Consider the following 22,479-nt stretch of genomic DNA (forward strand, 5'->3'; position numbering starts at 1 on the left):
TTTTTTATTATTTTATTGCACTCTCGCTGATATTTTTGTTGTTCTTTGTATAATCTCTGGTGTATGATAATTTATTCCTTTCAACCATCACCTTTTCACCTTCATTATTTGACTCTCTACCTTAGAGAATAAATCAGTTTTCGACTTTCAATACCACCTCCTTCACATAGATTCCTTATATCTACAATATATATATATATATATATATATATATATCTTATGGCTAACTAAACTAAACAATGTATATAGATTTAGTAATACAAATTTATATTTATTAGGCACACCATTGTAGGGTTAATTGGATGAAGATGGGTGGGAAGAACACTACCTTTTTTCATAGGTGAAGAAATAATGTGATTACTATTCTTGAAGGTAGGATAAAGTCTCAATTTTGAATCAAATTGTGTAGCAAGTTGTTTTATCTATTGTAATATGTCAAACCACAAATTTATTATACCTTAGCTATTTTTTATTTTGTATTATCGTTATAAGTAACAAAAAAATATGAGATATACAGGGATATCTATAAGTTGATGCAACACACTTAAAAAAGACTTCGATTAAAAGAGTTAGATTCAAAATATGATTCTTGAAAAGTCTTTATTCTTGATTATCCTTGTATCTTGACAGCATGCTTTGGAGAGTCCTAATCCAAACATAAGACTTGCAATTGACAATAATTTTGAGAATATTTGAAACCTACATATACATGATTGGTTCGTGGACGTAAGGATAACGAATTTAAAGAAAGCATATATGATTATTGTAAGGAACTTTTACGTGAGAGTATTTTGTTCATCTTTGAGTGATTTGTTAATAGTCTTTTGTAAAAAAGGTTTGTGGAGAGTCCATACTAAATGTATTAGAGTGAGACTGCAATTATACCAGGTTTATGAGAGATTGGGTTTTAAATCATTACTTGTAGAGTGAGTTTAGTAATGGATTTCTTTTTTAAGTAAGGTCTTGTAGAGTTAGTTGTTGCACCAAACTAAGTAACCAGCATTTTCTGCTTTGTTCATATTGTTGCGCCAATATGTGTACTAAACTTGTGGCCACATGACATATCACAACTTAGCCTGACATTTTTTCACTCTGTGTTTTAATTTGATCATTTTTAGTCCTTATAATTTTAATTTTGAAAATTTTAATCTCAACTAAATGATAATTATTAAATTCATTAAGTTTTGTCATTTCTAAAATCTTATGCATAAAACATATTATGACATCATAAAATCTAAGTTTTGCCATGCAACTTTTTATTTCCATATAATACTCGTTAAATTCAAGTTAATAGATTTAATGACTGTCATTTTACATCAAATTTGAAATTCCAAAATTTAAAAAAATAAAGACAGAGAATAATTAAATTGGAGAATATAAATTAAATTTACTAACTTTATGTATATACGAGACTAAAATAAAAAATTATCAATAGGCTTTAACCACTGCCATTTAGGTAAGGATTAAAATTGTAAAATTAAAAAATTAAAATTAAAATTTATCAAATTAAAATATAAAAACTAAATTCAGAATTTATATATTCTAAGGAGTAATAGTAGAATTTAACCAAAAATAAACGACTACCGGATTGTAAGGCCAAATATGAAAGACACTGTCAACTGCTCGCAAAAAGGAGGGAAAACTCAAGAACTAGGATTCAGTCCGTTAGCGGGAACAACTCTAATACAAACTCCCTCTGTTGTCGTTTATCTGTTTCATCTCAATGCCACCTTTATATTCTCATAGACTCGGATCTCTCTACATCGCTCAGGAAACCCAGAAAACCAATCTTCAAGCTTTTTGCCAAAGAAATACGACTTGGATTACCCAAAAGCAACCAACATGGAAGAAACCGCAAAAAAGGATGACTCGATTAACCCCATCCTCAAAGCTGGTGAGGAGAAAGATATTGGGAACGATGGCTTGAAGAAGAAGCTGGTTAAGGAAGGTGAAGGGTGGGAAACTCCCCAAAATGGGGATGAAGTTGAAGGTAATGGTGGGGTGGGGGGGGATCGTCTTCTTTGTTCATTGTTCTATTGATTTCTTTAGGCATTTTTGAGTTGATGGGTTTATTTTGATTTCATTTGCAGTGCATTATACTGGAGTTTTGATTGATGGAACCAAGTTTGACTCCAGTCTTGATAGGGGAACTCCTTTTAAATTCAAGCTTGGCCTTGGTAAATAAACCTTTTTTATCTCATTTTCAGTTCATCTTCTATTAACTTAAATTGTATTTAGTGCAGATGGTTTTCCTTGATGCATTGAACAGAAAGGTTATAGCTCATGTTATATGGACTTGAGCTTGAAAGTCAGGGGGATACGCGTTATGTGCCTAACACGAATATGGTTAATATTTTTTAAGTTTTTCCAATATTTAGAGGATCAAACCTCAAATCCGATTTCAATACAATTTTATGACATTGAAGAATCACAGGTTATAACTACCTAGTTGAACAAAACCATGGATATGCTCTCCATGGTTTTCAGGACAAGTAATCAAGGGATGGGACGAAGGTATCAAAACAATGAAGAAAGGTGAAAATGCCACTTTCACAACACCACCCGAGTTGGCATATGGTGAATCCCGATCACCTCCAACTATTCCTCCTAATGCAACACTTCAATTTGATGTGGAGCTGATTTCTTGGACTAGTGCCAAGGATATATGCCAAGATGGAGGAGTCTTCAAGAAAATACTTGTTGAAGGGGAGAAACGGCAGAACCCCAAAGATTTGGATGAAGTATTTGGTATATTAGGATTCATTTCCTCTTTCTGTTTAAATCATTCAAAACTTGTGTGCTTACAGTGGTTGTCTTGTGTTTATGACAATCAAGTATGAAGTTTGTTTAGAAGATGGTACACTGGTTTCAAAATCTCATGGGGTGGAGTTCACAGTTGGAGATGGTAAGTGTGATTCCTCTTTACTATATGTTCTTACTCATCGTGAACGAATTCCGCAAGCTTAAATAAGAAGTCGGAATTTGTACCATGCAGGCTATTTTTGCCCTGCATTTGCAGAGGCTGTAAAAACAATGAAGAAAGGGGAGCAAGTTCTGCTGACCGTGAAACCACAATGTAAGATGAATTCCGTTATATGCTTTTATTGGCTTATATGGAACACTATGAAAACTCAGTTGAGGGGTGACTCCTTTTTTCGAATATAGATGCATTTGGTGAGGATGGTAGGTCAGCAGTTGACAGTGAAGGTGCTGTTCCTCCGAACGCTACCCTCCATATCGCTCTTGAACTGGTTTCATGGAAGAGTGTTGCCCATATCACAAAGGACAAGAAGATATTGAAGAAGATCTTGAAGGAAGGAGAAGGTTATCTTCGTTCATATAATGGAACAATGGTTCAAGGTAACATGGCTTTGGAATTTATTATCTCATTACATTCTGTAGTTGTTTAAATGGTTTTCCATAACTCTTCTTTATACTCTTTGCTAGTGAAATTAATTGGGAAGCTGGAGGATGGGATGATCTTTGTGAAAAAGGGAAAAAGGGTCATGATGAGGGGTCATTTGAGTTCAAAGTTGATGAAGGTAATAATAGTTTTCATCCTTATTTGGTTCTTTATAAGATCTCATCACATAGGCACATTAGTTTCATACTTAGTCTTTGTATGAAGTTGTTTTGAATTGGATGACATTTGTGGCAGGACAAGTAATTGATGGTCTTGAAAAAACTGTGAAGACCATGAAGAAAGGAGAACATGCACTTATCACTATCCAGCCCGAATACGCTTTCGGTTCATCCGAATCACAGCAGGAGTTGGCTGTTATTCCTGCAAACTCAACTGTGTATTATGAGGTTGAGTTGGTCTCATTTGTGAAGGTTAGTGTATATACTCAACCTCTGATGCACATTTTCCATGTCAAGTGTGTATGTGCCCAACATGAGTATGCTTAGTTATTTCTTTGTTTTTTTTTTTTTCATGTATTTGGAGGATCTTTTGATATAAAAAATGTTATAGAAGCCCTTGTACTAGGAGTTGAATTGCATTTCGTCCCCTCTACTCAAAAAATGAGAAGATTAGTCTTTGCATGTTAGATCAAAGAGTAAACTGGTCCTTCTATTACAAATTCTATCAATTTTTAATGTTAAAAACTAGTCCCTATACGTCATCATGAGGTACACGTGACATGCCATATATAATTGTCTAGTTATTTCATCAATCATACCAGTTTTTAACAAGTAAAACTGGATGAAACTTTTAATCTAAGATACAAATGCTAATTTGCTCATTTTTTAGTAAAGAATGTACAATGCAATCTAACTCCTATTACATGGACTTTCATGATACTTTCACTAATCTCTGGATGTAATAGCCTCATAACCATATGTCAGACAGGAGTACTTTAAAATAAGAAGTTGAGCAACATAGGCGCTGACACTGTCTAAAATGTTGATAATGAATGGTTGCAGGAGAAAGAATCATGGGAAATGAATGCACCAGAAAAGATTGAAGCTTCTGGGAAGAAGAAAGAAGAAGGGAATGTATTATTCAGGGCTGGTAACATTGAGAGAGCATCAAAAAGATATGAGAAGGTAAAGTTATGCACCATGAACTTTGCCATTTATACAAATTGTTTTAGACTGTTTTTACTTATGATTCGACCATTTGACAACAATTCCTTTTGTTTCAGGCTGTTAGGTACATAGAACATGACTATTCTTTCAATCATGAGGAGCAGCAACAAAGTAAGTTGCTAAAAGTAACTTGCAATCTCAACAATGCAGCTTGCCAATTGAAACTCAAAGATTACAGGCAAGCTGAGGAGCTCTGTACTAAGGTAATATAGCTTTAATGGGGGCATCTAGAGCTTGTCTTGTTGGGAGATGTAAACTGCTGATTCACTTATGCTGATAGTTAAGGCTCGTGTGATTTTTTAGGTATTGGAACTTGAAAGTAGGAATGTGAAAGCACTATACAGGAGAGCTCAAGCTTATATTCAACTTGTTGATTTGGATTGGCAGAGGCTGTTATAAAAAAGGCCCTGGAGATTGACCCTGGTAACAGGTATCTTTTTAATGCAAACTGTTGGATGTACATGAACATGACTGTTATACACATATTCTAGGTAAATGTGTGCTTTGCTGCAGTAGGGAAATAGGGGCATTTTTGTAATATATACAGGTAGTTGTTTTATGAGTTAAATTACTATTTGGGATCTGAATCCAAGTTAAGTTTTGAATTAAGTAATTGAATTTTTTATTTAAATTAGACCCGAACTTAATTATTGTTCTCACATTTGTTTCAAAAGAAGTGATTTAACCATTGTTTTTACAATTGTTGTCATTGCCGTGGAGTTAAATTATGTTTGTTTTGTTGACACCAGGGAATTTAAAATGGGGTACCGAGTCCTGAAAGAGAAAATGAGGGAATATAACAAGAAGGATGCACAATTTTATGGCAACATATTTGCAAAGATGAACTTACAGCAAGCAAATGAAGCAAAACAGGAACAGAGGACACCTATGATCATTGACAGCAAGGCATGATCAGATTGTTCTAAGATAAAAGGCTCAGATAATGCTACTCACTTGGTCTAAGAGGCCATGCATGTTGATGATATGCTTCTAATTCATTTAATCAACAAAGCATCTTTACATGATGTTAAATTTTTTGTGCTTTGAATCAATCATCTTCACCATAACCCCAGTCCCCAGAATTTCTGACATACAAGCAGTTAATTACCATCCTTTCTTATTCAAACGCTTTATTAATTAAGATTACAAGGGAAAAAGACTACTCCTTTTAATGAGTAGAAGGGGAAAAATTAAGCAAGTCCTTGGATTGAACCCAAGGCTTAACCAAAACCACTGACTCAAAGGTCTTGGTTACCCCACCTTGCATGGCTTTAATCTCGAGATAATACTTGATCCCAGCAACCACCTGTTTCTCAGCTCCCACCACTTGAGAGAAAACCAACGCCGTCGACGGCCCACCATTGGCCAAACTGAAACGCAACCGCCCTTGGCTCCGCCTGTTATACTCCTCCACCGAGAACCTCCCAAGCTCTTGCACCTCTTTGTTTTTCTTCACATCGTTTATCCTCATCCTCCCTCCCAACCCATCAACCACTGTTGTCACCAACAACAAAGACAGAACAATTACAACCTCAGCTTTCGCCATATCTCTAATTTGCTGCTACACCTTATTTTATGATGATAATATGATATATGGGTTGTTCTTTATATAATATAATATAAACAAGCAGAAAAACAAAAAACTGAAAGAAAGACAAGTGTCAACTGGAGTGATGGGGTCATGTAATGAGTGAGTGTGTACTGTTTCGTGTTCTCGACACGCAAATTAAGGTGGTTGAGTGACAACACAAGCAAACCGGGGAGAACACACGAGTAACAAGCATCAACTGCTTGCCGCATCTGGTACTGATGTAATGTTTTTAGTTGTTTCCAGCTAGCTGCTTTCTTTGCAGTATTGTGATGTTATTAGGTACGTTTTGTTTTTTCTTCTTTTATCGTTAGGGATTGCTTTGGTGCTCTATAATTAATATATAAAACTGTAATTTTATCTTATTTTTATTTCTTCTTAATAAATTAAATTTTTTTAATTTTTAATTTTTTGGGTTTTTTACCTCAATATTATAAAAAAATTTATACACCAAAATAGGTTGTCAGCCAGATTAATTACGAAAATAGTATGTTTTTTAGGTCGTGCCTATCTGACAGGCACAACCGATTTTTTTAATATTAAAATTTTTTTTTTGTTTAAAAATTTATTATTATATATTTTTTTTTTCGGGTTAGTATACAACCCGTGTATATGGAAGCATACATACATGTTGTGCCTACCTGACAGGCACAACTAGTTGAGCCTGTCTGACAAGCACGACTAGTTGTGCCTGTCTGACAGGCACGACTAGTTGTGCCTTCTTGGTAGGCACAACTAGTGGAGCCCACATGCTTAATTTTTCCCTATATATTCTCCCGAAAATCAGATGAAGAACATACAGAAAATTTAGCAGCAAAATAGAAGTAAGAAGAGAGTGAGAAGAAGGAAAGAAAGGAAAGCAAAAAGAAGGATAAGGTATTTTAATTTATTTATTTTTAAATACGATGTAGAATTTTGTTAGAAATTTTATTATTTAAAAGTTTGTTAGCTTCTGAATAAAAAATTTTGCATTAAAAATTTTATGTAACTTTTTTGCTATTCGAAACTATTTTGAGAATTTTGAATTTTTTTTAACAGATCTAGTATTGAATATGGAGAATCAATTTTTCATATGCGTTTATTTTGATGGAGAAATTTTGACAACAAGCGTAGGATGTATATTTGAATGTCGCAAACAAGTAGCAATGAGATTCAATAGAAATATCTCTTTTGATGATATGAAGGAAAAAATTAGTGAAAAAATTTATAAACGTTGTGGGAGAAGGATCTCGAAACTTTTCTACAAGTTTCCAGTTTCGACGGATCCCATAAAATTCACCGAAATGGAACTTGTAGACGATGAAGACATGGAGACAATGGTTGCTCTTTATTGTGGGACTTGGAGCAACCAAAATGCACCGATTCAGTTATTTGCTGAGTTAGCTGGTGTGGAGGAAACTGAAGATGCCACTCCATTAGGTGAAGAAGATGGAGCTCAAGAACCGTGTATGGTGGTTCTATGGTATCATACGTTGGTAGTCAATCAACTATACATGGGATCGACATTGATCTTAATGCTGCACCTGAGACTGCTGTGGTTGGTGATGATGTATACCATAGTAGTGATCCTTCTGATCATGAAGTCGATAGTGAAAGTGATCCCGACGTGGATGAGGTCCCGGATGATATTGACGATGAAGGAGTGAATGAGGAAGTAAATGTTAATGCGTCTTCAGTCGGGAACCAGATTCGTCAGACAGATACATAATAATCTCTGGGTACACATGTCTCGGATAGACCCGATCGGCGCATGTAGCCGAGTTCCCAGAGTACCCTGAAATACAATCTGCTCATCGAATGGCCGTATATTCTGATCCTGAGGAGTTGTTCGTGGGCCAGAGATTCGAAAATAAGGAAGAGTGCGTATTTGCCATTAAACGGTATAGTATGAATATATCAGTAGATTACAAAGTCGTCGTGTCTAAACTGACATTATATATTAGAGAGTGTTGGAAGTCAGCGGAAGGCTGCAATTGGCGGATACGAGCTGCATTTATCCAAAAGTCGCAGATGTGGGAGATACGAAAATTTGTTGGGCCTCACACATGCACTTCATCACGTATGGCAGAAGATCATCGAAAACTTGATTCCAAAACTATCTGTATGTGCATCATGCCAATGGTTGAAGACATGCCGACCATTAAGGTTTCGGTACTGATTGCCGAAATACAGGCACGATTCCAGTATCGAGTGTCATACCGGAAGGCATGGATAGCTAAACAGATGGCAATGGAGCAATTGTACGGAGATTTTGATGCATCATATAATGAGTTGCAGGGATGGATTGCCGCTATAAGGGAGTACGTACCAGGGACTGCCATTGAGTTGCAGACACGACCTTATTATGGCCCGGATGAGCAACTACAACTATAACGGGTGCGCTAATGCACCATAAGTTTGAGTGGATGCGGGCAGACGAGGGAATAACTGCCATAATTTCTAGAACAGAATACGGCATCCAAAAGAACTGCACAGTTAATCATATTTTTTGTATTAACGTAGGTCGAGTGCAATAAAATAATAAAATAAAATTGATATTGAAAAAACTTACCCCCTCTCCAGAATGATTCTCGATCATCAGGCGGTATATCGGAACCGTGTATGATCTTCCGATACCCGGATTTGTGCTCCATCTAAGAAAAAAATTGTTAGAACAACATAATCCGAAAAAAAAAGTCAACTAATTGTTACAATGCATAAAAATTCATCACCTATTAACGAGTGGAAATATATATGATTGGTGACTAATTGATGCCAAGAATGGCATCCGGTAAAGTGCCCACGACTGCAGCAGTATGAGGCATCCGCCTATGTCCACCGCAGAAGGATCTGTCGTTCGACAAAGTTCTCGATACAACATGGCTAACACTGCGGACCCCCAACCGTATGAACGGTGTTATGCAAATTAGATAATAGGGGTAAGTACATCAAGTGAACAAGATTCGTTTGATTCCGTCATAAGTACACCCCTATAAGGTGCATAATGTAAGCTCGAACGGCTGCATCACCTCCCGTTCATTGGCGATTTAAAATACTCAAAATTGGCCTTTAGCCATGACAACCTCAAACCGGAAAATTTTCCCTCACTTGGCGAAGGCCAAGTAATTCATATAAAGGGTTGCCGGCACGAAATCGAACTTACGCCTGCGTGACCGCATTCCCGTCAATTGGGAGCCCGAACAGATTGCAACATCTTCTAGAGTGATGGTGCACTCCCGCATGGCAAATGAAATGTGTGGGTCTCGGGCGCCATCGCCGACTAAAGCGGAAATCGGGTCATATCGCAGATCAAAAGGCCGGATCAATGTCTGATCCAAACCCGCTAACTCCAAGAATGGTATTAGGCGTTCATCCGGTGAAACCCTATACTATTAACACGGCCTCTCAATACGCTGCGACTCGACATTATTATATTAGCGAAATAATTAATACAATATAATTTAATTCAACAAATAACATGACTATGAAATAAAAATTTTATTACCATCTCCTTAATGGTACTTGATATGTGATTTGTATTATTAATCAAAGAACCCATTTGTTACAAATCTGCAATTAAAAAAAATAAATTCAATTTTTCTTATTTCAAAAGATACAATAAATTTTTCAAATTTTAGAAATAAACACAAGAAATATCTCATAATTTCTCATTTTTACCTACAATTTTTTATGTTAGATAACAATAATAATATAATTAAAACAAATAAACTGTCTAAATATAAAAATATACTAATTAAAAAAAACTAGAAACATACCTAATTAGAAGAACTTCCAAATAACCTATAAAATTATGTAACAACAAATTTAATCAACATTTTAATAAATCAATAAAATTATCAAATAAATATATAATAATATAAAATTACATTATATAAAAATTATATTAAAAATTACAAAACACTAAACTATAAACACTAACAATTTATAATCATATACTAACACAAAATAACTATAAAATTATTTTTTAAATACATTACTAAATAAAAATCACAATACATTAATACACACTAAACCACTAAACACTAACAATATATAACCTAATCTTAAATTACTAATAAAATAGCTATAAAAATATTTTTTTAAATATATTACTAAAAAAAATCACAATACACTAATACACTAAACCACTAAACACTAATAATTTATATAACCTAATCTTAAATTACTAATAAAATAGCTATAAAAATATTTTTTAAAATATATTACTAAAAAAATTACAATACGCTAATACTAAACCACTAAACACTAACAATTTATATAACCTAATCTTAAATTACTAATAAAATAGCTATAAAATATTTTTTAAAATATATTACTAAAAAATTACAATACGCTAATACTAAACCACTAAACACTAACAATTTATATAACCTAATCTTAAATTACTAATAAAATAGCTATAAAAATATTTTTTAAAATATATTACTAAGAAAATTACAATACGCTAATACTAAACCACTAAACACTAACAATTTATATAACCTAATCTTAAATTACTAATAAAATAGCTATAAAATTATTTTTTAAAATATATTACTAAAACAATTACAATACGCTAATACTAAACCGCTAAACACTAACAATTTATATAACCTAATCTTAAATTACTAATAAAATAGCTATAAAATTATTTTTTAAAATATATTACTAAAAAATCACAATACACTAATACACTAAACTACTAAACACTAACAATTTATATAACCAAATCAACTATAATTTTTTTTAAAATATATTATTACTAAAAAATCACAATACACTAATACACTAAACACTAACAATTTGTAACCTAATCCTATAAATTATTAACAAAACAAATAACTATAACAAAATACAAAAAACTAATAATTTATAACCTAATCATAAACTACTAACAAAATAATTATACAATTTTTTAAAAAATTTACATACTAAAACTCACAAAACACCATAATTTTATAATAAATTACTAAAATAATACATTACCTTTTTTTTTTCTTCTTCCTTCTTCTTCTTTCTTCTTCTTCTCCTTCACCTTCCTTCTTCTTCTCCTTCTCCTTTCTCTCCTTTCTTTCTCACCCGTAGGTGCTTCAATATGGTGGGGGGGGGGACCATGCTTTTAAGGTCCCCCATAAATTTTTTTTTTCCCAAATAAGACTCATGAGAAAAAATGGGCAGCATGCAGGGGAAGGCACAGTAGCAAGGGGTGTTGTGCCTACCTGTCAGGCACAACTAGTTGTCTTTCTGCCGATGCGTCGACCCGTTTTGAGTATTTTTACCCGTATAAAACCCGTATTTTACATATATATTAATATAAATATTAAAAAATAATATAATAATAATTTTTAAACGAAAAAAATTTAATATTAAAAAATCGGTTGTGCCTGTCACGATAGGCATGACTTAAAAAACATACCATTTTCGTAATTAATCTAATGACAACTTATTTTGGTGTATAAATTTTTTTTATAATATTGAGGTAAAAACCCTAATTTTTTTAATCCGATTTATCATTATCTTGTTGAAAGTATATATAAAAATAACATAGAATCACATCACACTCCTCTCTCATAATTAGGCATTGGTTTGTTAGGTAAATTTGAAATATATGTCTATTTTAAAAAATATTTAAAATTTTAAGTCAATTTCTTTTATATTTAGGGATATGATAGAATATTTGGAAAATTGTAAATACAACAATCAATAGAAAGGGTTGAATGACAGATGAAAACCTTCTTAAATCCAAATCAGGAGTAAGATGAAACCTATAGTGTTATCGCTTAGACGACAATGTTGAGGTCGTTGAAAGTTATAAGCAATGCTTGCAAAAACTCTGCGGCTAAGGTGGCAAAACGTGTGCTCTATTCCCTACGTGTTTAGACTGTTTAACACCACTAAATATATTGAAAGTACCATGAAAACTATCATATTAAAACTGGGATCATCTTTTGTTTTATCATTTAAAAATAGATGAATTAGTTATTAAACATTATATCAATGAGTAAATGTTTAAAATTTTATTGATTTTGACAATTAAAATTAGTCATTATATGTTAGTATGAGATACACATAACACGTTATTTGTAACAGTTTGATTATTTTGTCAATCACATCAATTTTTAACAGTATAAATATATAAAATTTTAATACAAATAATCAATTTATTTTTTAATCTAACGCGTAAAAATAAACTTACTTATTTTTAAATAAAAAATAAAATAAAATCTCACCCTTGATATAAAATTTCTGTATTACTTTTACCGGAAAACTTGTATGAGTTATGAGTTATGGTATTTACATCACAAAGGAGCTTTATGGACAGTGATATTGAAGTGTTATTTAATGTGGGGTTAATTTAGTGTTGAATAGTAATCTGTTGTGAACATTTTAGACACAGTGATTTGTGGAAAAGAAAAAGACGATGGAAGTGGGGAGAATTCTTATCGTCTCGGGCACTGTTGGAATGCTGATAAGGATTTACATTCTGGCATTGATGATTGAGGGAGATGGACAGCTGCATCAATAAATTGACAAGTGGCTGTTTTTAAATATGATAATATGAATTTCATATCATATAAAGTATATTTTTATATTTTTAACGACACTCGATCAATATTATTTGAATCAGACTGAACGGATTAAATCAAAATTAATTAAAATATCAATTTAATTAACATGAATAGATTAATTGATTCACTAATTATTATAAATTGATTAGAATCAATTTAACCTACTATTAAACTAATTTTTTATTTTTAATAATTTATTTAATTAAATAAAAAATCAATCAAATTAGTTAAATTCGAAGAGCTTCATTCGTCAAATCCCAACTTTCATGAATAAGATTAAAAAAATACAATTATAGTACCAAATATAAATTTTAAATATTTTTAATAATTAATATAAATTATTTATAAAATTAATGAAAGTAATTTAAAAATAAAATATAATAATAGATTATATTTAAATAATTTAGTATAATCATATATGATATTTAAATAATTTAATATAATGATACATAAAATATAAATTAGTCTAACTTTTTATATACTTTTAAATAAATAATATAAATAAGAATATTTTGATAATTTCACTTTCAAGTTATAAAGCTTTTTCTTTTAACGAATGCAACGGTAGGGTAAACTTATCCATGGGTCGAGCCACTTGGCCTGGCACAAATTTAATTTTACGATAATAAAAATACAATTTTATCATTTTAATATCCTATTCTTTATAATTTTTAAAAATTAAACAATTTTTTATCATTTTAGGGATCAAAATATAATTTTATCTTTACTAATTTTAAAAATCTTAAAAGGGTTTAAATGAAAAATCTTCTATTTTTAAAAGGTCAAATCCTTATTAAACCCTTAGTTATGCCTTGCCAATGATTGAATTAATTTTTTATTTTATAATTTTTATAATTTTTATAATTTATTAAATTGAATCGAATAACTCAATTAAATTATTTTAGTTATTAAACTAAAATTTAGTAATATAATCAATTTTACCGCAAATCCAATTTTTAGAAGGTAAAAATGTCTGCCTTCTGGCATCTACTACCACTTTTATATGTACAATCTGGTATGCATCATGGTCCTGGGAACTTGTGATGTGCAGCATAGATCATGTTTTTCTGGTCTAAACTTGGATCACCAGTTAAAGCATGCATGCATCTGCATTGGGCTCCTGTCATAACCGGTTCAAAAAGTTGAAGCATGTGCATGTGTCCCAGAGTGATACGTATTAATGGAGCTAAAGTTTCGACCACGTCACTAATGCATTTTCTTACCTGAAAAAGAAAAAGAAAACAGCCGAAAGCCTTGTTCTTGAAAAATGTATTGCACCAAATTATTAAATTATGGATTAGGTCCATTGGGGAAATTTTGCAGAGCCCAAAATAAATCCATGGGCTGCTACAACGATTGAGGTAGGAAATGTGTTTGATGTATCTATATAAAAAAAAATTATGGCAGGAATTAAATTATATATTTTTACATAGTAAAAATATAATTTTATTATTTTAATATTTTATATATTTATAAATTTTAAAAGGTTAAATTAATTTTTATTATTTTTAGAGGTTAAAGTTTAATTTTTACTATTACTAATTTAAAATTTTATAAATTATAAAAAACAAAATTGAAAATTTACCATTTTAAGGAGGTTAGGGTACTTGCCAGCCTCCTGACTTCGTCATTGTATAAAGCAATAGACGCGATAAAACATTGATTTAAACACACTTGAATGTATAATATTTTCATTTTAGATTTTAAAAGATTATGAATAATATAAATATTTTATAAGAAAATGACAAGTTGGTATCAGTTTTAATAATTTGCAATGTTGAAAAATCCCACATCTTTGTGCTATTTTATAATAATTATTATTATTTTTACCAAAAATAGTTGAATGAATAATAATATTAAATACCACATCTTTGTGCTTATTAGGTTGTGCCTATTCGCAAGAATTAGTGTGGCATTGTGATGTTAGTCTCTGGTTCTCTGATTTATCGAGGGGATTGTAGAAGCCCAAATTGCCCGGGCCCGATTATATCAAAACCCAACCAAACCTCTAAACCCACTAAAACCCTTAACCCATGACCATTTACATCTACCCAAACCCATTACAAAACTCAAATATTAAACCCAATTCAAAAGCCCATTAAGCCCTCCCAAAAAAAAAAAACCTAACTAAAAAAAAAAAAAACTTAACCAAAAAAAAAGAAAAACCTAACCCCCAAAAAAAATCAAGAAACCCTAGCCACCTAACCACTTTCCCACTTGCCCCATTTTTCCTCCCATTTTTTATATCCATTGTCTACCACCACCACCTACAAAATAGAAAAAGAAATAATAGAAAATCATGTAAAAGATGGCTATAAAAAGCCATTCAAAAATCATGTAAGAGGAGGGAATTTTGATAAATACAAAGAATTTATCTTCAAAAAATACCTAAAGGTGATTTTATTTTCTTTATTATTTTATTCTTATTTTATTTTTACTTTTACTTTTTTCCTTTTTTCGAATCTATTAATCTATATATATACATTATAATAAAAATATAATAAAATATATATACAAAACAAATATAAAAAATTACATTTTTCGCCACTGCATGCGGTGGTGTGTAACGCCAACGATGGATTTATGCCCACAGTCGACCATTGATCGCCCCGGCCGATTCCCTTCCCCTCCCTTCTCTCTTCCCTCTTCTTTTTTTTTCATTTATTTTTCAGATTTACCTTAGATTTCATATTATTTTGCTATTTAATTTAGCTTTAAATATTAATCATGTTATATATGTAATATTGTTATCACTATTATTTTTATATATTGTTATTATTATATTATATTTAACTATATATATATATATATATTTTCTTTATGTTCCGTTTCTTACTATTGTATGCATATATATCTATTATTATATTTATTATTAATATTGTTAGCATTAGTACTTTTACTTAATGTGTATGTAGATATACATGTACATATTAATAGTTTTTATCATATGTGTATATTGTATATATTATATTTATATTTTATATATATTCTTAATGTTATTAGTTGTATACTTCTTGTATATTTCCATGAATATATTTTATATTGTCTCATGTACATACTCAAATACTATTATATATATACGTATTTTTAATACCATATCATGTGTATATTATTATATTTATTTTATCCCTATTATATTTATTATTAATATTAGTACACATATTTTATTATAGGAGTATATATATTCTTTTCTTTATATAGTATTATTTTCATATATCGTTATATTTATTATTATACTTATCATTTTTCTCTATTGTTACTTACTATTTTGTTTTAAATTATTATGTATTATTTGGTATATATCGTCTTTTATTATTACTCTTATTATCATTATTAGTACATGTCCATTATATATGTAGATATTTTAATACATATAAGTACATATTCATGTAGTGTCGTTAGCATATATATATATATAAAATATATTTTTCTGTTATTAATATTTCTAATATATGTTGTATATTTTCATTTTGGTATGTCATGTATATATATATATATATATGTATATGTATGTTTTATGTAAATATTGTTATTTTCTATTGTCATTATGAATATATTATTTTTCTTACTATATTGGTAGTACATCATTTCTATTCTTTTGTAAATATTAATATTGTTGTTTTAATATTCTCGGTTTTAACATTTCATTATTAATTGCATCGTTGTTTTGTATTATTTACTTAATTCTTATTTTAAATAATGTTTTACTCATAATTTTAATTTCAATAAATAAGGCAACATGCCGATTTAATATTAAGTCATCGATTTCATCGCTATGTTGGGTGAATATCAATCGACTCGTGTTAAAACGGTATGTTCTTCTCAAAAGAAAACGAAACTTGAAATTTCTCGTGTTTTGATCGGATCACGCTTCAATGTTACTTTGAACTTGCAATTTTAAAAATTAAGACAATACTTGTTTAATAAGATACCAATTTTGGGCGTCGCGAGGGTGCTAATACCTTCCTCGCAGTATCCGACTCGAACCCAACTTTACTTTGGCTTTTGACGTGACCTAAATTCGCCTTCACTTTTGTGCAAGAATAAGTTTTCTTTTCTAAAAGGATGATTTATTAGGTGTCCGGTCACACCTGGAAAAAAGATCGGTGGCGACTCCCTTTGTTAATAAAATCGAAAGTCGGTTTTTTAAATTTCCAATAAATTACCTCAATTAGCGACCGAAAGCTAAAAAAATTTTTTTACGTCGCTACAGGGATTATAGTGTCACATTGATATTTAATTTTTGTTTTTTAATATAATGTTTAGAATTATCTATATTCTTTTCCTAATCTTTAAAAATGAGGATAATACGCTTCAGCGTACTCGAAACCGCTTCCTTTTTTAGTCGATTGAGTCTTAGCTCAATTGATATTGGTATTGTTCAGTAATAACAATACCAATACCAATACCAACTGAGCTAAGACTCAATCGACTAAAATTTAATATTTTTAATCTTCTTTCTTCTACCTTAGATATAATATCAACTCAGCAACACATAAAAAATAAGAACATCCATAAAATATACAATCTCAACAACAAAAGGATAGCAACCCCATACATGTTCAAAGTATTGAGGTCGACTAAAGTGTCCCATGAACGAATAAGGTTGTGCTGGTCAAGACAAGGCTCGACTGATAAATTGCAGAAGAAAATAATATTTGAAGTTCTTAGTGCAAGAAACTTAAAAAGATCATATATATTATTGATAATGATTGGTTATTTAAATAATTTCATATGTAAATTTTAAAAAAAAGTGTATATAATATAGAAAAATTCATCTATTCAATATGGAAACCCTTTTTTAAAGTGTTATTTCACTTTGCAATGTTGATAAACATATAATTACCCCAACAAGCTACTAGACATATTATTTACATAATATGTAATACTCAAATCTATAATAATAATAATAAAAGTAAATCAAATATCTGCAAAAATCACCATCCATTACCATCGCTAAATTAGCATTTAGGGTTAAAACCTAGAATAAATGCCAGCAACCCATCTTGAATGAGCCAAAATAAAAAAATTAAAAATTAAAAAAAAAACAGTGGCCTTTGTTTATTCTTGAAAATGTCTTAATGCTTTAGAAGAACTTTAGACATTTTTTGAGAGTTTCAAAGTAGATCTTCGGATACGGATTCCGCCCACTAAGGTTGAACTTCTCTTTTATCGAGACCAGTTTCGGGTCAAGCGGGGATTGGTTTTATTTTGAAGACATCGATTCTAAGTCGAGATCGAGTTTAGTATAATAACAAAATATCTTTATATATAATATAGTAAAAATATTTGAAATTCTGTCATACACGTATGTATATAAAAATTACTTATTTAGAATATAAAATGTATTTAAAAATAACATATAATAAATGATAAAATATATAGTTTAAAGTTAATTATTAATAATAACACATGCAAGATCTACTATATTAAAAGAAATTAGGTTAAAGTAAAACAACATTTAAACATGTAAATACATCAAATTAAAAATATTAATTGCACTACAATTCTATATCATGGTGTTGTCATTAATCTTGTGTTAATGTAGAGTTAACTTGTGATACCAGATTATCAATATTTGATTATGACACACTCACAATGTGGGTGAAACTAATTATATAATAAATTTATTAAAATTGACATTAAAACTAAATATGGGTTTGATTGAAATGCTTAACTTGTGTTCAAATCTCATCATATACGATTTATTCTATATTTTATATGAACATAAAAAATCGTTGAGTTGAGAGACAATATTGAAGAGTAACACGCAAACTCATAAAACTATATACAACACAGCAAATCAAGAATCGGAAAAAATCTATACATGACATACATACATATATACATGATGAGATGAAATCTCACTTACCGTAATTCTACATGATAAAAGATTTAAGCTTGAATACTTAAAAACTCAAAACGTTCGCTTTCACCACGAAACTAAGACATTATTAGCTCCAAAAACTAATATTTCCCAAAAAGTAAACGTAGTATTTATTTCCTTTGTATACCATTCTCTTGGCAACAAAAGGGAACACGAAAGCAAGTAATAACGTGTACACATTGAAGTACATAAACAAACATCATGGCCAACATGTTGTTTGCTATCCATGTCGTTCCCACGTTCCAAACTATGGCATTCAACAGACATAGAAACACCACCATTAATAACCTTGTGTCTGAATTTCCACTTCTCTTCTGTTTTTTCTTATCTCATTTGTGGGTGTTCTTATGATAATGGATATGATGGACCACCCAAAGTTTATTACACAAAATTGACATGAATGGAAGATTTATTGAAAAGCCACATAAAGATATGCACTTGTTTTTGAAGCCTTAGATCATTTATTAGTTCGGTTTTGGTGTCAATAGGATAGGGGGACAATCCCTCAAGTTGATCATAGAAGTATGTCTATAATCAAACTCAATATATTCATATATATATATATACATACTCGTTTTGTATTTATGTATTTTTATATCATAATCATGTTAATTAACATGCTAATAATTTAATGTATTCATATATTTCCTTTACGTAAGTTGTAGATTTAGTCCTTTTAATCTTTGAAATTTTAATTCTAACCCAAATGTTAATAATTAAGTTTATTTGGTTATATTTTACTAATAGTCTTGTACTATGCGTAAAGTTGTAGGTTTAATTTCTATTCTCCAATTTGATCATTCATAATATGTATACTTACCAATTTTCGAAATTTCAACCTTGATGTGATCAATCATCATCAAATCCATTAATCGACTTTTCTGGGAGTAATGATAATATGTTAATTACAGAAAAATTTGAAAAATAGCTAACTTTATTGAATTTAATAGCCATTGTTTGGTCATGATTGGAATTCCAAAGTTTGAAAAGCACAGTGAAAAAAAATGACCAAATTAAACTACAAGGATTAAATACACAGCTTATATATAATACAAGGACTAATGGAATAATTTAACTTTTTTTTGGTATCTTATCCTACTTTTCGGTTAGAGACCATAAAACAAGAAGCTTGTGGTTTTGTCTTCCTTAGGAAACCAAATCATTCTAAACCCAAACTATGGTCCATTTTTCACACTTTTTGAGACCCAGTTTTATAAAGATTGGGGACTGCCATTGGATGGTGATAAAATAGGACAAATAGCTTCTAAACCCTGGCCATACATCACCAATAATTTTCTTATAAAATTAGAAATGAGTAAAAGCCATCAAATTGGAAAGAAATAAATAAATAGGCTTGAAAATGATATCCATATGTATTTCCTACACCTTCTCTTTGAAGAGGAAGACCAAAATCAAACACATTACTAGAACCCTCTCTTTGAATTTCGTATTATCATTTGAATCGGTTTGAATCGAGTGAAAATTTTTTGAGTTAATCAAGTTGACAAGTCATATTTTATCATTTTAACTCGATTTGAGATTTTTAGAATCAAGTTGAGTGGAATGAAATTCGAATCGAGTTGAATTAAGTGAAATTATTTGAGTTAAATTAAAAACTTAAACATGTCAAATTAAGATCTTATTACACTATAGCTAATTTCATGTTAGAAAACATAAATTTAAAACTATATTGTGAAAATAGAATGTTGATAATGACAGTGAATCGCAAAGAAAGAGAGAAAAGAATACCCAGAATTTTATCTGGAAAAATTCATTATGTCGAATTCGAATGATACAAAAGGAGTATAGACTACGTCTATTTATAAGTTTGTAAAATCATATTCTAATCAAAGTCAAACAGAATAATGCAGTAAAGTTAAAACACCTTATTCTAATCAACATCAAATAGATGAAATAAACTTCCATACGAATTTCACTTGTGCAACCCTCGGCCTTCGCTCTCGTAGATCACCTTATCTTATCACTTGTATTTTATTTTAATAGGAATTTGGTCACACAACTTCTAACACATATTTTTAAAACTTTAAAAAAAATCCTTATAGCATTATAAACTTGAATATTAATTAACTTATTTATGTCCCAATATTATTGTTTTAGAATTTATTTAAAAATTATAATTATTTAAAAATATAAATTTTAGAATTTTTATAAATATTTTAATTTTAATTTTTAATTTTAATATTATTTGAATATTTTTGTAATTTTTGTTAAGAGAGATCAGTTTGTTTATTTTCAAAATTGACAGGGGTTAAAAGGGTATTTACACTAATCTATTATTCAAGTTATTCAAATTGTAAAATTCAACTCGACTTAAACTCGAATAATTCAAATAATAGATTCAATTAACTCGGATTTAAACTTTTTTCGATTTTTTTGAATCGGATCTAGTTTTGCTTACCCCTATTTGTATCTATATATTCAAGGACATCACCAAAAAGACAAGTAGGGTTTTTGGTTCCAAAATGATAAAATTATAATTTGACCCCACTCAAAATTATAAAAAAAAAATTGTAGTCCCTTTACCCCCTAAAATTTATAATTTAATCTTGACCCTTCTAAAATGAATTTTTAACTTTAAGATAATTACACATATTCCTTTATAAAAGATATTGCTTAAAAATTAATATTATATCAATTAAATCTTGAGTTTAAATTGTATGAAAAATACATCATGCATGCTGTAATTTTCTTCATTCTGTCTTTTTCAGTTTGTGGATTATGCTTTTCCAAAGTTATGTTTTCTGCATATAATAATTGCTTAATTTTTGGAGATGAAGCAAAATGTTAGGTTAAAGAAATTATAAGATATGGTTGAAATATTAATAAAATATCCCAATCAAAGTTTGATATGTACCAAACCAAAGTTAAAAAAAAAACAGTGTAACAGTTGTCGAGGTTAAAGAAAAAGACATAAATGAAAACGAGAAAAGATGTAGAATAATATTTAACAGATGATATAATGGAAGAATTTAATTGACAGCTAGTTTGTAGGTAAATTGTCACCCCCCCCTTCTAATTCATCATTATTTTATAAACTCCACAATAAACATTACATATTCTATCAATCTCTCTAAATCATTCCACATATGTTACTCGAATTTAACTTAGAAATGTTCGATTGATATGGGTTTGAGTGCGTTGAATTGCATTATCCTCTTATTTATGGGTTCGAGACGAGTTATGGATAGTTCTAAGTACTATATCAAGTAGAACAGATCTGATCAGAACATGAGATTCTTAAAAAAAAAAAAAAGTTAAAAAATTTCTAAAAGGTTGATAATAAATTATATATTTTAAATTAAATTGAAATTTTAATATTTTTACAAGTTGAATTATAATTTTATTATATATTAATTTAAAATTTTATAAATTTAGGATATTAAAATAAAATTTTCCTTTTAGGGCCCTCCTTCGTGCTTTTATCTAATAAAAACTTTCTAGATTAATTGGTAACATCTATACCAAAATTTGATTTAATAATTGATTCATAATCAATAGATTTTTATCACATAATAATATATTTTAAAAATTTTAACTTCTTAATTGATTAGAAAAATTCATACAACAGTCGATTAAGTCTTAGCTCGATTGATATAGACATTGTTACTAATGTAGGAGGACATGGGTTCGAGTACGCTGAAACGTATTTTCCTCTTATTTATGGGTTGGGGATGGACTATGAATAGTTTTAAGCCTGACCCTGGAGATTATTTAAGAGTGCAGCTGCTCAAGGCCCAGGGTTAGAAGGGCCTAACAAATTATTTTTTCAACTTTGAATATGGGAAAAAAAATTTAGACTAAAATACTTAATCTCCTAAGGCCCCAAAATTTTTTTCAGTTTTTAT

At 29.9% G+C, this 22,479-nt stretch overlaps 1 protein-coding gene and 1 pseudogene across 1 annotated transcript; one reads left to right on the forward strand and one right to left on the reverse strand.

Annotated features, from left to right (window-relative positions):
• Positions 1-1,724: 1,724 nt before the first annotated feature.
• Positions 1,725-6,000, forward strand: LOC108462563 (peptidyl-prolyl cis-trans isomerase FKBP65-like; annotated as a pseudogene).
• On the reverse strand, positions 5,567-6,136 carry LOC108461348 (cysteine proteinase inhibitor B-like). The gene has a single exon (XM_017761170.2). It carries the CDS (start codon positions 6,134-6,136, stop codon positions 5,759-5,761), a length of 378 nt encoding a protein of 125 aa, XP_017616659.1. The 3' UTR covers positions 5,567-5,758.
• Between the last annotated feature and the right edge of the window lie 16,343 nt (positions 6,137-22,479).

Source organism: Gossypium arboreum, chromosome 3 (assembly GCF_025698485.1).
Source record: "Gossypium arboreum isolate Shixiya-1 chromosome 3, ASM2569848v2, whole genome shotgun sequence".
Classification (NCBI taxonomy): Eukaryota; Viridiplantae; Streptophyta; class Magnoliopsida; order Malvales; family Malvaceae; genus Gossypium; species Gossypium arboreum.

Bases quoted from the DNA above. Each gene is read 5' to 3' on its own strand.
- LOC108461348 (XM_017761170.2), bottom strand. From the start codon at position 6,136: ATGGCGAAAGCTGAGGTTGTAATTGTTCTGTCTTTGTTGTTGGTGACA.